The sequence below is a fragment of the Brienomyrus brachyistius genome, chromosome 6, assembly GCF_023856365.1.
Source record: "Brienomyrus brachyistius isolate T26 chromosome 6, BBRACH_0.4, whole genome shotgun sequence".
Lineage (NCBI taxonomy): Eukaryota > Metazoa > Chordata > Actinopteri > Osteoglossiformes > Mormyridae > Brienomyrus > Brienomyrus brachyistius.
In genome coordinates, this window is record NC_064538.1 from 24,815,101 (window position 1) to 24,830,130 (window position 15,030).

Here is a 15,030-nt window from a genome sequence, read left to right on the forward strand (position 1 = left end):
TAAAATATAAAATAATAACAATCACAACATAATAACAATAACAATAATAATAATAACAATAACAAGAACTATTATTATTATTAATAATAATTATGACCGGGGTCTAACCATGACAAGTGGTTGCAAATGGGATGTATTATTACTTGTATTATTGTAGTTAAAAAACCGAATCGATTTACTTTCGCTTCTAACAATTTTATAATTTAGAAATGAAAATTTTGCTTTTGATAAATATGCCTTGCTCCTCTTGTGAGGCAGAATTAATCCGAGGACGTTGACGTACTGCACTGTTCGAATGAGGCTGGAGCGTTAGGACCCAGTGATAGGTGAAGCCCTGGCTTCGCTTCAGGGTCCCCGGGAGAGCAGCAGCGCGCATGCGTTCCCTTCACTATCACTTAATCCCAATTTCGGGAACCAGCGGAGCACAATGAACTCTAACATAACAGGCAACGTCGTACCTGCTTAAAGGAGCCGCGATTGTTGGAGAACCTTGACCCAGCCGACAGCACAGGTGAAATCTGCAACTGTTTTATAAAAGAAAGAACTGCAACTGAAAAAAGAATACTTTGGAAGTCCATAAAAAGTCTATGTTAACAACAGAAAACCAAAGAGGCGCAAACTGGATTAAGATCAAACAACAAGCATGTTAAATTTGAGAAACAAAAATTGCAAACATGTGGTTTTGATCTCGAAGTCGGTGCGATTTTTAAAGCGGACGGTCAGCGTTTGGCTGCTTCCTCTCTGATTGATACAGTGACTTAGAAGTAACGTTTTATGCCAGCGCTGTTTCTCCGTTTCCCTGCTGGGCCGTTTGGTTTGCACAAAGATTTTTCTGACCATGTCCAAAGAGATGCAGAAGAAAAACCATTGGACTTGCAGACTTAGGCAGTGCTCAGTAGCCAGAGATGTTCGCGGAAGGTATAACGTGGAACTGAATGGCGGAGCCGAGAACGGCGAGTTTCCGTGCATTGGGGAAGTTGATGAAGACAATGTGGTTTACGAGCGTGGTCGGCTGACCGAGGGGGATTTAATACTGGCAGTTGAGGGTATCCTGGTTCCTGGATTGCCCCTATATGACGTTTTGGCGATGATGAAAAATTGCAAGGACCATGTCGAGTTCAGAACTGTCAGACAAGGTAGGGGATGTGGCTTTATTCTGTATGCTTAACTTTTCTGTTGCTTTTCTGTATGTCCGAAAGCGGTGTTAGCGCTTGAAATGTCAGATTTCTTTTTTCTTTATCGTTTTAATCGCCTCCCTTTTTATAATCTGTTTCTAAATGACAATGTAAAGTTTGCTAAACCGGCTCCCTCTCAGAAGATGGCGCCCTAGGCCGTCGCCTATATCGTCTAATAGGTTGACTTCTAGCAAGTTTGAGTAAGACTTTCTTATATTTAACTGTATGAAATAATTTTTTGTGTAAAATAGTGGGTAGGTCAGTGGCAGTAATCGAAAGTCTGCGAAAGCCATCAAAAGAAATACAGTTGACGTGAGGAATATGACTGTCAACAATCATCTGTCATTCATAAGTGGAAAACAGTTTGACATAAAACCGACTTGACAGGCCTCGTTATTGTTGTGCCTTATGGGTCTGTTATTGCACATTGGAATGGTATATAGGAAAGTAACTGCAAATTTAGGGTTTGTGTCTTTTCTGAGCAGATACTGTTCCAGCTTGTTTCATTAATGTTTTGTAGGGCCCAAATTAAACATGGGGGCATTTGGATGGAAGTCTGAATTTCTAAGACTTTTAAGTTTCTTTTCCCTTGAATAACACTAAGGCTTGAAACCATGTGCAAAGCGAATGGGCGTTTAAGCGAACTTGAAGCCTGCATTAAAAGATGCGTTTATTTATGGCGATTTGTGATTATTTCTATATGAGTTGACTGTGTGGCTCATTCAGTTTGAGCCAGCAGCAAGTCTCTCTAGTGTGTATTGTTGAAGAGTTTCGTATTATTCAGTAGACTATTTACAGAGGTGGAAATTTCAGGTCCAGAAAGTAAAAATCCAGTCCAACTTTTTTTCTTCAACCAACCAGATGAGTAGACTGTGACTCTGACTCTTTGATTCAACCAACCAGTTGAGTATAAAGTCTTGGACTGGATTTTTACTTTCTGCACCTGAAATTTCCACCTCTGGCACATGTGCCACAATTATTGACACCCCTGGAAATTATCCTGAACACAGTGTAACTGAAGCATGTTTCCCTTGTAAATTGTACATCTTTGAGTTGACTGGAGTGTGTAGGAATGTTCAAGCTGTATTCCATGACTTGATTAACTGGGGTACAAACGTGAGGTGACAGGGGCCAAATTCCCTCAATCATCCATCAACTTGGGAAAGGTGAGAGAACACAAACGAAATGAGGGAGAAGTGTGTTGACCTTCGTAAGCCTGGGAATGGGTTTAAATGTTAAATTGATAATTTTGAATATGCCCATTTCTATTGTTGGGGTAATAATAAAGAAGTGGACAACTGGAACTGTCTGGAAGAGGACCCAAGTTTATTTTGGCTCCATGTACAGTGAGAAGGATCGTAAGAGAGGCAAAAAATGCCCAAGGATCACTGTGGGTGAATTAAAAGACAAACTTTGGGGCTACCACATCTCTGAGAAAACCATCGGATGCCACCTTCATGCTAGAATCAAGCTTCTGCCAAGGCTGTGTCAGTCCCCTGACCTGAACCCCACTGAAAACCTGTGGGCTGAGCTGAAGAGGCGAGTGCTCCAGAGCGTGCCTAGGGCTCAGATCTCAGATGGTCTCAGATGGCCTGCTCTGTATTCTCCACCCTTATAAAATGTTATAGGAGACTCAGTGCTGTTATACTGGCAAAGGGAAGCTGCACAAAGTATTAAATGCTGGGGTGCCAATAATTGTGGTTTTGTTGAAAATAATTACTTCTTGATGAAGGATTTGTTTTTCTTTGGTTAAATTTATTTCAGTGAACGGGTGGATTTTTCTCAGTTTTTTTCAGTGTGAAATGAAGCTACTTCACCAAAAGTTGGATTTTTTTTCTAACCCTTTTTACAAATCTTTACAAAGGTTGCCAATAATTGTAGAGGGCGCTGTAGTAACGGCTTGAGATCAAGCACGTATCATGATTCATTGATGATGAATGGACATGCAGTCAGTATATAACTAAGACTTAGTTTGTGGTTAATTAAACCATAAGTATTAGCGTAATATATTATGCTAATTTTATTACACCCAAAATGTTACCTGCTTACACTACAGTACTGGTACTTCTTAATGACATAAAACCTGAATTCAAAGAGAGTTTTGTTTTTAATTAATTTTTAAACCATCATTTAATACCCACGCATTTTATTGTTTGATTAGGTCATCATATCATTACATGACTGCGTAGTTTCAGTTTAATAATACCTACAGTGTAGATCTAGCTGTCATTTCTCTAAACTTGTGAAATATGTTTAATTCTACCCTCCTCTGTTAAGCTGAGAGTGCTTTGTGGGCATAATTAACAAAAAAATGCTAAATGAGGTATTTTATTTGGCTTTGGTCATTTCTATCAGCTCAGATCAGGTGCTTTATCCCGAAGGCCATGGAAACACATGTACCAATGGGACTGAATACACATTAGAAAAATGGAATGTGCACTTCTGCTTATTTAAAGTCCATATTAATCATTAGAAGGTACCTAAAAGGGCACCGGTGAGGGAATTTCAGCTCTGGCACTGGTGTTCACATGCACCGCTCACTGTCCTTTATACTGTTTGACTTCTCACTGGCAGAGTGGTCTTTCATTGACTGGTTGAGTCTTTTGTTATCAGGTGTTGTCCTGGGTGGTAGGGTGTTAAAATCTATGTGCTTAGTAGAATCATAGTGTTACCCCTCAAAGCCTTTTGAATGTGTACTTCTCCTTCTGTTTCATGTACTTATGTTAAAAATTGAAACAGCATTTTTAAATGTGGCATTTGCATTTATGTTGAGATACAAGGTGTATGCTTAAAATTTAGAATGTTTTATTTTTGTTGCTTTTCAAAATAAGTTTGTTATGAGTTAGTTGTTTCTGACCTCCTTTTCTGACTCCTTTTCTGCCCAGTTAGGGTTACCCCCTGCGCCCATTGCCCCCCCCCCCCCCCCCCCGCGACCCCGGTTGGGATTCTGCGGTTTCAGGAAATAGTTGGATGGATGGATGGATGCATGGTTCCTGAATGCTAAATTAGAATATGGATATGCTAAATTAGAATCACAGACATTTCATGTTTAAGACACCAGTCAGAGAGGGAACCCTTTATGAAATGCTACATTTAGCTTAGGAAGGCGCGTTGTAAAGTAGGTTTGGGTGCTGGACACAGGTGTTTCCTGAGATGAGGACACTCCTCTCTTGACCTGCATAGATGGAGTGAGTGGACTGTATCCATCGAAGCAGATCAGGCCTCTGATGGCTACCATGCATTTGTTGACATCCTCACCATAACAACAACACACAAATTTATTTTTGTATAGCGCAGTTTCACGACATTACATCCTCTCAAAGCGCTTTACAGCATCCTCACCCAAAGCCCCCAGTGAGTAAGCCAAAGGCGACAGTGGCAAGGAAAAACTCCCAAGTCTACTCGATTCGCTCCATGCTCATCCGCTGAAGAGGGTGTGCGTGTGCAGATTCAGTGGAATACTGCGGCTGTCATGGGAATTTTTCAGTTTTGGGTATTTCTTGATTGGCTATTTATTGAGGTATATGATTCTGCTTCATCAGCATTCAGAGCACAGACCCTAGGTATGCCGTCCACAGTTAGAGTACTGCAGGTGTAATGGGTGCTCACATCAGCTTTGGTAGGGCGTAGCCACCCCCCGCTTCAGTGTACACACTATATGTTTGACGCTAATTATGGGCCAAGGGCACATAGGATAAAGGGGGAAATGTTGGGGCGAATCGAGTAGAACCAATGCGAACTACAGTACAGACACTCCTCAACGTACGAACTTTCAGACATACGAATGAAGAGGACTTTAAGTCCAAATTGTGTTCACTGGGCTCCCGTTTCCTGTCCGCAACATCAGCTTTTTTTTCTGTGCGCCAATTCCGGGTAGTACGACTTCTGGCGTATGTCATTCGTAAGTAGAAGAGCGTCTGTATTTAATTGCTGCACTAAATACCATTGATGGAACTAGAGTGAACTTGTTAAACCCCTGAAGGATGATAAGATCAAACAAAGTGCTCAGTCACGACCCTATAGTATAGGTTTAAATTAACCCTATGAGCAAGCACACCGTGCACTCTATAATTTCCTCCAGTCAATGCCTACTGCATAAATCTGATTGGATGTGCCGCTGAATTTTAAATTTAGCATTTCTGTGCTTTGGCTTCTTGGATTGGTTGAGTGTTCACTAGTTTTGCGCTAAGCATTTACTGACCCAAGATCAATTTATATAGGCTAATTCTAGGACTTGGGCTGGAAAATCTGATCGTGGATCAGCATAGGAACTTGCTGGTTTTAAAATGCTTACATTTCCAACTCTGCTTCACAATCCTTTCAGAACTTGCTGTGACCCAAATTTGGGTTGAGAATCTGAGACCTAAAGCTTAAGTAAATGATGTGCGGCTCCTTGCATGCTTCTTCATCAGTTATAAATCATGTACTGCTGAATGATTGTGATTTTCTTGGTATTTTGTTTCTTCCCAAGGATCATGTTTTCCTTTTTATCCACTGTAAATAATGTTTACATGTTTCAGTGATGGAAATAATATGGTGCTCAACAATTTTTTTTTCCCATTCTCTCTTTTTTTCCCTTCTCTGTCACTGAAGTTTGTAGACTAGTGTGCATTAAATCAAGTTCTCACTTTTCAGTTCCTAAATAACAGAGTAATTCAGCAACATAATTTAAACCAGGGGTGGGCAGTCTTATCCAGAAAGGGCCACAGTGTATGCTGGTTTTCACTGCAACTCACTAATTACATTACTAATTAGGGGAGTGATTGGCTGAAGAGTCCTCACACCTGGGTTTGATCAGCCGGTCTAAAGGTTACCCCCAAAACCTGCGTACACACAAGCCCTTTGTGGATAAGACTCCCAATTTAAACGAATATCTATTCTTTATAAAACAACATGGTGCTATCTGTGCTAACTGAAATGCGTTTCTTTTAAGGACATCCATGGTATGCAGCCGTTTATAAAGAACTCTCCATTTTTTTTCTTTGTCATTTCTTCATTTTATGTCGTAAAGCAAAAGATGTCTAATGCTTGCAGTAAAATTTTATGGTCACAAATAAGGGGGACGCAAATAATTTAGTAGTACACACTTACTTAATGCATTAATTAACCTGTAACTAATTGTTAGTTGGGTATTGATCCCATGTTTTTTTTTCATTATTGATTGATCATGACGGTTCATGTATTCAATTCTGGAACTATATTAAAGTTAACTAATTAGTTAAGTAATATAGTTCCTGCATGGAATACATGAATTGTCATAATTGATTTAATGATGAATTAACTTACTTAATGGTTCATTAATGTATTAAGTAAGCGTGTAGTATCACATTGTGTCCCCACAAGTAAAATGTTACCAATTTTATTGACTTGTTTCTTAATGACAGCAGCCGCTTTCAAGAAATCATGCAGCAATGCAGTTCCTTATGGTAGTAATGCACGAAAAACATATGTTTGAAACATATGTCAATGGTTTCTAAAAGGAAAAACCTCCGGACATTGTGACAGGCAGTCAGTTGAAATTGCTTGACTAAATTAATTGCTTCTTTAGTGACATTCATGCAGAAAGTGATGGTGGAAAAATTATACTGTTTTTTTTTTTTTTTTCAGTTTAATGGTAAATTGCATATCGCCTCATAATCCACCCATCTAACAACTGGGCAGGATGGCAGTGGGGCCAGCAGCCCGTCCCAGGTGGCACAGGGCACAAGGCTGGGCTGCACCCTGGGTGAAATGGCAGTTAATTGCAGTGCACGTAGCTATAGTCACAAAATCATATGCTATGGGCTCAATAAAGATGCCAGTTTTAGCTTCACTGTATGTCTTTGGACTACAGAAGGAAACCTGCACAAGGAAGGGGAAATATGCAAGCTCTATAAACATAAAGCGGATATGCGAACCCCCACCCATGTAGGTGTGACTAGTCCATTGCGGCTGGGGGCACTAGTTCATATAGATGACTCAAAGCCATTGGTGATGTCATGGTAAGCTAGGAAGAGTTTAAGAGAAATAGTACCAAATCTTCCCTGCTATCTGTGTGATCATCTCGTTCAGTCATCAGTCTGTATTTCAAAAACTTTTACCACATTGTGCTAATACTTACCTCTGAAAGATCAGATACAGGCTTCTTGTCAACTGAATTATCTGGATTGTTTCATAGTCTTTAAAGCAATGGAACATTTTCCATCATTTAACCCTCTAGAGTCAGCAGACCCATCCACGAGACCAAACTGAGGCTGGAAACGAGGCTGATCGCCCACCCATTTGAAAATAGAGCTATTCACATGATAACGAAACGATAATCACGCAGATGTTATTGGGTCAAGAAAGCATGAATATTCCCATAAACAAGAGCACATGTCGTCTGTGTTTTGTTTACACTGATTGAGGAGCTGCAGCTATTTATTTTGTGATCTGAGAGAGTTTTTACTGAGGACAGCTATGCAGACGCATTTACCTTAGTAAATGGAATCAAGGTAAAGCAGGTATTTCCTGCGCTGGATTTGATCGTGAGTTTTGAACCTAGAGTTTTGTTTACACACAAACTACTCATGCTCTTAGATCCACTTTCAAAACAACTGGAAGGGCCTGCTTTTTGAATTATTTAAAATTTTAAGATCGGGAGGAAACTTTTATCTTTTCTGAAAAAGCTTTCTGTGGAAAGGTAGAAAATAATGTTTTATTTTTAAAAATATAAAAGTTTTATTTTTTAACCCATAGCAAAGTCAGCAGTAAACTCTGATAATTGGTTCTTTCCAAACAATACAAAGGAACCCAAATATGCAACAACAGCAACAAATTCTCTCAAATATGTGTCAATAAAAAGCCTTAAGTCATCAATATACCAGTGTTTGAATAAGAACGGACATTTTTCTTTTTATGCCAAATAGAATCATTTCATCACATTTCTTGTGTGAGGTTTTTTTTTTTTTTTTTTTTTTTTTTAAACTATTTTGTTGATATTGTTACATTTTGTAAATGGAGGAACCCGGGATGCATAAAATGAATAGAACTAATAACATTTTGCTGGTTGTAAATGAGTTGTTGGTTGTAATCTGAAGGCTTCGGGAGGAACGTGCTGGGTCTTTCTAGCCTAATGAGTGGGACTTGCAAATGCTGTTTCATTTAGAAATAATACTAGATTTTTTGAAAAGCTCTATCTTTTTGTAGGTTTTCAAATTTGGCAGCAAGCATCTAAATCTTCTTATTCATTTCTAAACATTAAACACTTCGTTCTACAAGTTTAAATGTTTTTTGTGCAGATTTAACATCTCCAACAGCTTTCCTCCTAGCTGACAAATTTGGATTTTTTTGTCATTCATCACTAAAGGCAAATATTGCATTTTTGATAATGCTGATGCATTTTTATCTGATTGACAGAAAATAAAATTGAAAGGTAACTGAAAATATAAGAGATTTGAGTTCCTGGTGAGAATCCGTGAGCATTTCCTGGCCTCCCCCCATAAATACCTATACTTCTTCTTCCAGATGTGAAATGATATTCACCCTGGAATGCTTCTCCTCAGCAGATGTGTTGATGTAAATTCGCGTTTCCAGGAATATCAAAGAATTATGCCATTGTTCTGCTGTTGGCCATTTCCCAGCTCACATGTTCTCCGATCAGTCTTGAGGCCACAAATGAAATGAATTAGGATTTTTTTCAAGAGACAAAATAAATGAAAATTTCCCCAATTTTTTTCTTCATCAGTCATCATAAGTCCTCATCAGATCCTTTTTAATTTTACATAGCTGATGATATTTTCTTGATTCATCATATTGCATGACTCATTAGCGGTACTCGGGAATCCTGTTGCCATATTTGTCTTTATTCCATTTTGGTTATTGATGTTTGCTTTGTCTTTTGTGCTGCATCTGTTTATCTTCACAAGTAATTTAGCAAGTTTTTTTAGATTTTTAGCAAAGTTGTTTTTATTATCTACTTGCAGCTCTTGTGAAATAATTAGGTTTCTCATACTTTAACTTTCTGTCTGAGTTGTTATGACGGTGATTGATTTATTTAAAAAAATATTCAATTTTATTTGAAATAATTGCAGACAGTATACCCTTTACCCTAAAGCTGAAATTCAGCTGATGATTCCCAAAGAGAATTTAGGGGCAGTATCACAAAGGCAGCCGTGCTGCTTACCTTCATGCTTTCGTGCTGCTTACGCACTGACACCTTCATGCTTTACAGAGCTTACTGAAGGTGCTGCCGAGTGTCATACGGATTCTTTGCATTCCTTCTTTGGAGATCTTATGTTCCTCTTAGTGTCTGTGGACATCAGGTTTAGGAAGGTGAAAGATCACTTGTAATTCTTATGTTCTTTCGTCCTGATTTTGCAATCACTCTCAGATAAACACTTGTGTGTAAAGCATTAAGAATTATATAATTCCAAAAGTATTTTCATTGTGGTGTCCCAATTTAAAACACGTATGTCTTACCCCGTCTAACAGTTTTTTTCATTCTAGGAATGTTTATTAAATATTACAATTATGGTATGGAAACATTCAAAGTGTTGCGTTTTCCTGATGATCCCAGAATATTGTCACTATTACAACTACTACTAGCTGGGATTAGCATGTGGTGTCTTGTTAATGTTTTCTCTTTATTTTATTCGGTAGAAGTTCTCTACTCTTTTCTCACCATTATGATGGCATGAGAGTACGTGTATTCCTCTCTGTCTACAAGGTTTTAAAGACCTTATGATTTTTCCTCAGCCAGTGCTTACTCTTCTTAATGGTACATTCCTTCTCAGTGTGTGGCAGCGCTCTGCTCACCATGGTTAAAGTAAACTTTGTACTGTTTATTTAAACACTTCTTGGTTTTGGTGCTGATCTTCTGCTGCCGTGGTGACACTTTGGGCAGCTAATTGCAGCACGCTAATCGGACTGGGCGTCCTTTGTTGTGTGTTTTAGTGTTTTTCACTGCACGAAGCTATTCAAATCGAGCGAATGATTTCTCTCATTCTCCCAGAAAAGTGCTTGAAACTAGGGCCGCACAGTTATTCTAAAAAACCGTGATCTCGATTCATACCTCTATGCGATTCCATTTCTAAATTGTTCTGCATTTTATAACATCAACTGGATCAGAACGAGTGCTCCTACTTTTCCCCAGAGAGTCTCAAGCGTTCCATAATTTGGCATTCTCTTAACAGGCCGCGTTTCCACTGCAACAGGTACCTTACTTTTGGTACTTCAGGGTGGTTTTTCACTGGTAAAAACCAGTACCAGCACTGAATGACATCACTGTGCGAGGTGGCGTGTTTTCTATTGAATTTGAAAAATGGCTGTAGTATATTATAGGGCTGACCATTATGCGGCATTATTAAATATAAATATCAAGTTTTGCTGTTTTAATTATTTTTCCTTTTCACGATTATCTAATATGCTTTTTTTTTATATTGTGCGTTTGTATTGCGTGTGGGCAGTTATAAAACAGCTTTTTTGGCATGACATACATAAGCAGAATGATCACGTGCGAGACAACAGAATGACTGTTTTCAGCTGATCTTTTGTTTACACAGACTGTCTCTCACAATTTTTTTCTCTACTCAATCATAACCAAACATGAGGAAGTAAATGTAAGTAGAGCAACAGCATAGTTCCAATCATCTGGTAAATTCCAGACTTTGACCAGGAAAATCTGTTGATATCTGACACATTCAAATTTCTCATATATGCTCTTGTGAAAATAATTCCCTCTAAACACAATTTGAATTATAGTAAAATATGTGATCATATCAGTTTTAACCTACTGTATCTTTTTATTTAAAAAATAATGAAATTTAATGAAATGTGTATGCTACAGACTTATGTGGAACAAACCAACCGTTGTTTGTTTCATTCACTCTGTGTGCATATTATAACATTAAACAGTAATGAGAGCAAGAGAGATCAAACATGACCAGAGAAGCCACAGAAGTATGTTCTGAAACCATGCAAGTCTAATGACAACAATGAGTCTTAGATACAGTCTGAAATCGACACCACTGATTTCAGCTGAAATTATTAGTGTTTATAGATTACAAAGGAGACTTGAATAATATCTATTCATGTATTTTTGCATTTTTTGCACTCTATTTATGGGACGTATTTCATTTGAAATAGCCTACTTTTCAATAAAAATATATTTATATGCCTCGATGTCATTATTTCTATGGCCTGCTTATCGATTGTTTTTAAGCTCAATAATAAGCATAGCTAATATTTGACTGGCATTTCTTCCAGTTGTCTGGGACATCGAAATCTTCTCAGCAGGGGTTAGTATGGAATTTGTGAAGGGGGGGGGGGGGGAATGTAAGCTCCAGTGTAGAGGTGCGTATAGCAAAAATGACACCTCAAAATAACTCCCAAACTGACTAAGGCTACCTCTTACACTGCCATGTTCTCATTTAAAAATCCATTGCCACAGGTGTATAAATTGAAGCACCTAGCTATACAGTCAGATTTACAAAAGAATGGGTTTGTAAAAGAAAGGGTCATTCTGAAAACTCAGTGAGTTCAAGCATGGCACTATCATAGGATGCCACCCTTGCAGTAAGTAAGTTCATGAAATTTCATCTCTATTAGATATTCCACTGTAAACTTTAAGGGGTATTATTGTAACGTGAAAACATTTAGGAACAACAAAGACAAAGCCATGAAGTGGCAGACCACGCGAAGTAACAGAGTGGGGTCACCAAGTGCTGTGGTGCATAGAGGGTAAAAGTCACCAACACTCTGACTCAATAACTGCAGAGTTCCAAATTTCCTCTGGCATTAACCCCAGAACAATGTGTGTTCATGGAATGAGCTTACATGGCCGAGCAGCTGCATGCAGGCCTTGCATAACTAAGTGTGATACACAGCATCAGGTAGAGTGATGTAAGGGACATCGCTATTGGACTCTGGAGCAGTGGGAAACATGTTCTGTAGAGTGGAGAATCGCACATCTCTCTCTGGGCGTCTGATGGATGAGTCTGGGTTTGGTGGATGCCAGGAGATCACTACCAGTCTGACTGCCCTGTCCCAACTGAAGTTTGGTGAAGTAGGGATAATAGTATGGGGTTGTTTTCAGGGGTTGGTCTAGGGGTTGGCCCCTTAGTTCCAGTGAAGGGAACTCTTAATGCTTCAGCATACCAGGACATCTTGGAGAATTCTTTGCTTCTAAATTTGTGGGAACAGTTTGGGGGAGGGCCTTTTCTATTCCAGCAGTTGGAGCTAAGGTCACCCTAGGCTAGTTAGCCAAAGTGTCAGATACTGTACTGGTCACCAGCAATACAGATTACACATAAAACAGCTTGTGGGTTTGTGAGCTTGTGGGCCACAAGTTCATCTGCATGCATGAACACACTGACATGAATATCTCAATAGCATCATCTAGAAGGAATGCCAGGTTGCAGCAAATAAAAAAAAAAATCAACTCACAAAAAATAACTCACTTGATGTTATTATATATGAAACTGCATCTCAGATTAATTTATTAATTCATTGAAGGTGCCAGTATGTCGTTCCGGATCGTTCCACCCCACTTCAACTCCTGCAACTTGGACACGTTGATCGGTACTCTTTTGTAACAGAACCACTGAGAAACAGCATAGAACCTTTCCTGTTTTTGTCAGGCAGCCTTTTATACCGTCACACGACACAACCTTCAGATACTTAGCTTGAAACTACAAATTATATAGACATCAGCAATGCAGAAATTGGAAATCAAAGTAGCCCAACAGCTCAATGTTTGCAAAGTCACTCTATTGAGAGGAGGTAGCACCAGAGTGGCTTTGAATACACCGTATCTAATTAGGCACTTGCAGAAACATAGTAAGAACTGTGAGGCACCGACACCTACTATATGAATTATTATATGAATGGATTGGATTGGGGAAAAGCTATATTAAGTAAAAAGTGTCAAAACTAACTGAACTCTACAGAGAAAAAATCATATAAAGGAAGCACTACCTGATGGGTGGGGGCATGGAAAATGGCAATCATCATTATTTTAGTAGCTGTGATTTTATTTCTGATGGCGTTAACTTAGAATTGATAAAGTTTAAATATCAGCCAAGACTGACACATTAAACTGGTGCTGATATCTTGATTTTTATTGAATATCGACACATTAACTAATATAAGGTACATCTCAAAGGTTAATATTACTTTTTGCTTAGCTAGCTAATTAGCTACCACATAGTCTTGACTGTTGCTATAATAGCTAATTAAAAGAAATTACTTTCTGTGCTATAAAAGAGTAGTGTTTCCCAGAAGCATGAAGAACCCACTGAAGAGATTGACTTAACCATTACAGACACCATTATGTGCTACAAAATGGGGGCGAGTTTCCCAAAAGTGTTACAGCACATCATCACCGTAGCATAAACATCGTCAGGTATTTGCTTCCTTCATAAATATTAATGAACCTTTCCCTGTCGCTGTACCTGTCAGGAAATCGTTTGCCATGGCTGCATCTTTGCTCGTCTACTCAGCACATGAACACAAGAATATGTGCAATCTGGAAGTTTGAGTATCTTTAGGGAGGATTTTGCCCTCAGAATCAATTCTCATATTATGGATCGATGCAGTTGAATCACCACCTACTGTATATAATCAGTTCATCACAATGCAATGGTGCATCTTTACACCTCTAGTACAGCTGGGTGCAATATCAGATTTTTAGTTTATATTCTGTACATTTTTACATACAACAGACTGAGAATGTGTTGCTGTATTGATTTTTTTTTTTTTTTTTTTAAGCCAAGTGTATTCCTCCTCCTGCCCCTGTCTGTAATGGAGTCCATGCCCTTGACGCACTTTCATATTTCACCCCTCACCCACACTCATTGTTTACAATAGTGCAAATTGATGAGAGAATTTAGCAAGTTAATGGAGATTCGCAGAGCACAAATGAAGAAATAATCGGTAGCAACGGATCTATTATGTGGGGATGGTTTGGCTTCAAAGGATCAGGAGATTAGCAAAGCATAGTCATGTGTAAACTATGCCTGAAAAATATCTCAAACAAATTCTATCAGTGCAACCAATCTGTTCCACCATCTCAAAATATGATACACCATTCAGTACGAAGAATGCATAAAACTACTGCCCAGTCTTCCTCTCCCGCTGCCAAAAACCAATGTGGTATCCCAAAGCGGCTTCATTTTCATACAATGTATTTAACAAAAGGGACTATGCTAAGTGAAAAGAGATTATAACTGTGGTTACGTACCACATGGCAAAGAATATGGTCTTCGTCAACATGGTGCAGAAAACGGGATTTAATAATAATGATTCTTTATTGATCACCATGAGGAAATTCTCTTTTCCATCCACATCATCTTACTTTCCATGACACACATGTAGGTGAGAGCAAACCTGGCAGCAAAGGGCAGCAGCACCCATGGAGCTGGGGGGTTAAGGGTCTTGCCCAAGGACCCACAGACATGGCTATCCTGCCAAGCCTGGGCTTAAAGCCGCGACCTTCTGGTCACAGGCACAGAAGTTTAGCCAGTGTAGCTAACTGGCACCATAAAACCATTCATCGCAGTTAAGTCGCCCAGCCATAACTTCTTTTCCAGCAAAGTAAAATCCAAGTTATGCACTGAATTAAAAATTTATTTTTGCATTTCATGTGATTTTGTCGCACTTTTTATGTTTTCCAGTTGAAAAACATCAGTGTGACTAAATAAAATGTTGCAGGCATTCCCCAGGTTACTAATGTGTCTTGCTTGATTTTCCAAATTGCCCGTTGTGTGCATGTATGTGCCCTGCAATGCACTGAGATCCTGTCTAAGGTGGACTTGGTGCCGTGTGCTGCCTGGGATAGGCTTCATGGTCCCCCTAAGGCCAAGAACTGGATTAGTGGGAGGAAGGTGGATAGATGGAG

The 15,030-nt window shown here is 39.0% G+C and overlaps 1 protein-coding gene across 10 annotated transcripts in view; it reads left to right on the plus strand.

Moving 5' to 3' along the window:
- The first annotated feature begins 406 nt into the window (after window positions 1-406).
- The window catches only part of LOC125745412 (membrane-associated guanylate kinase, WW and PDZ domain-containing protein 1-like), a 114,311-nt gene continuing 99,687 nt past the window's right edge, over window positions 407-15,030 (plus strand). For 8 of the 10 annotated variants that reach the window (XR_007398666.1, XM_049018276.1, XM_049018274.1 and 5 more), the window contains exon 1: window positions 410-1,136. Coding sequence is in view for 8 of the 10 variants with exons in the window: in XM_049018276.1 (XP_048874233.1) it covers window positions 839-1,136 (298 nt within the window). In the remaining 2 variants the exon portion in view is untranslated. Of the gene's footprint in view, window positions 1,137-15,030 lie in introns of all 10 variants that reach the window. The other 2 variants (XM_049018272.1, XM_049018278.1) reach the window with 2 other exon arrangements.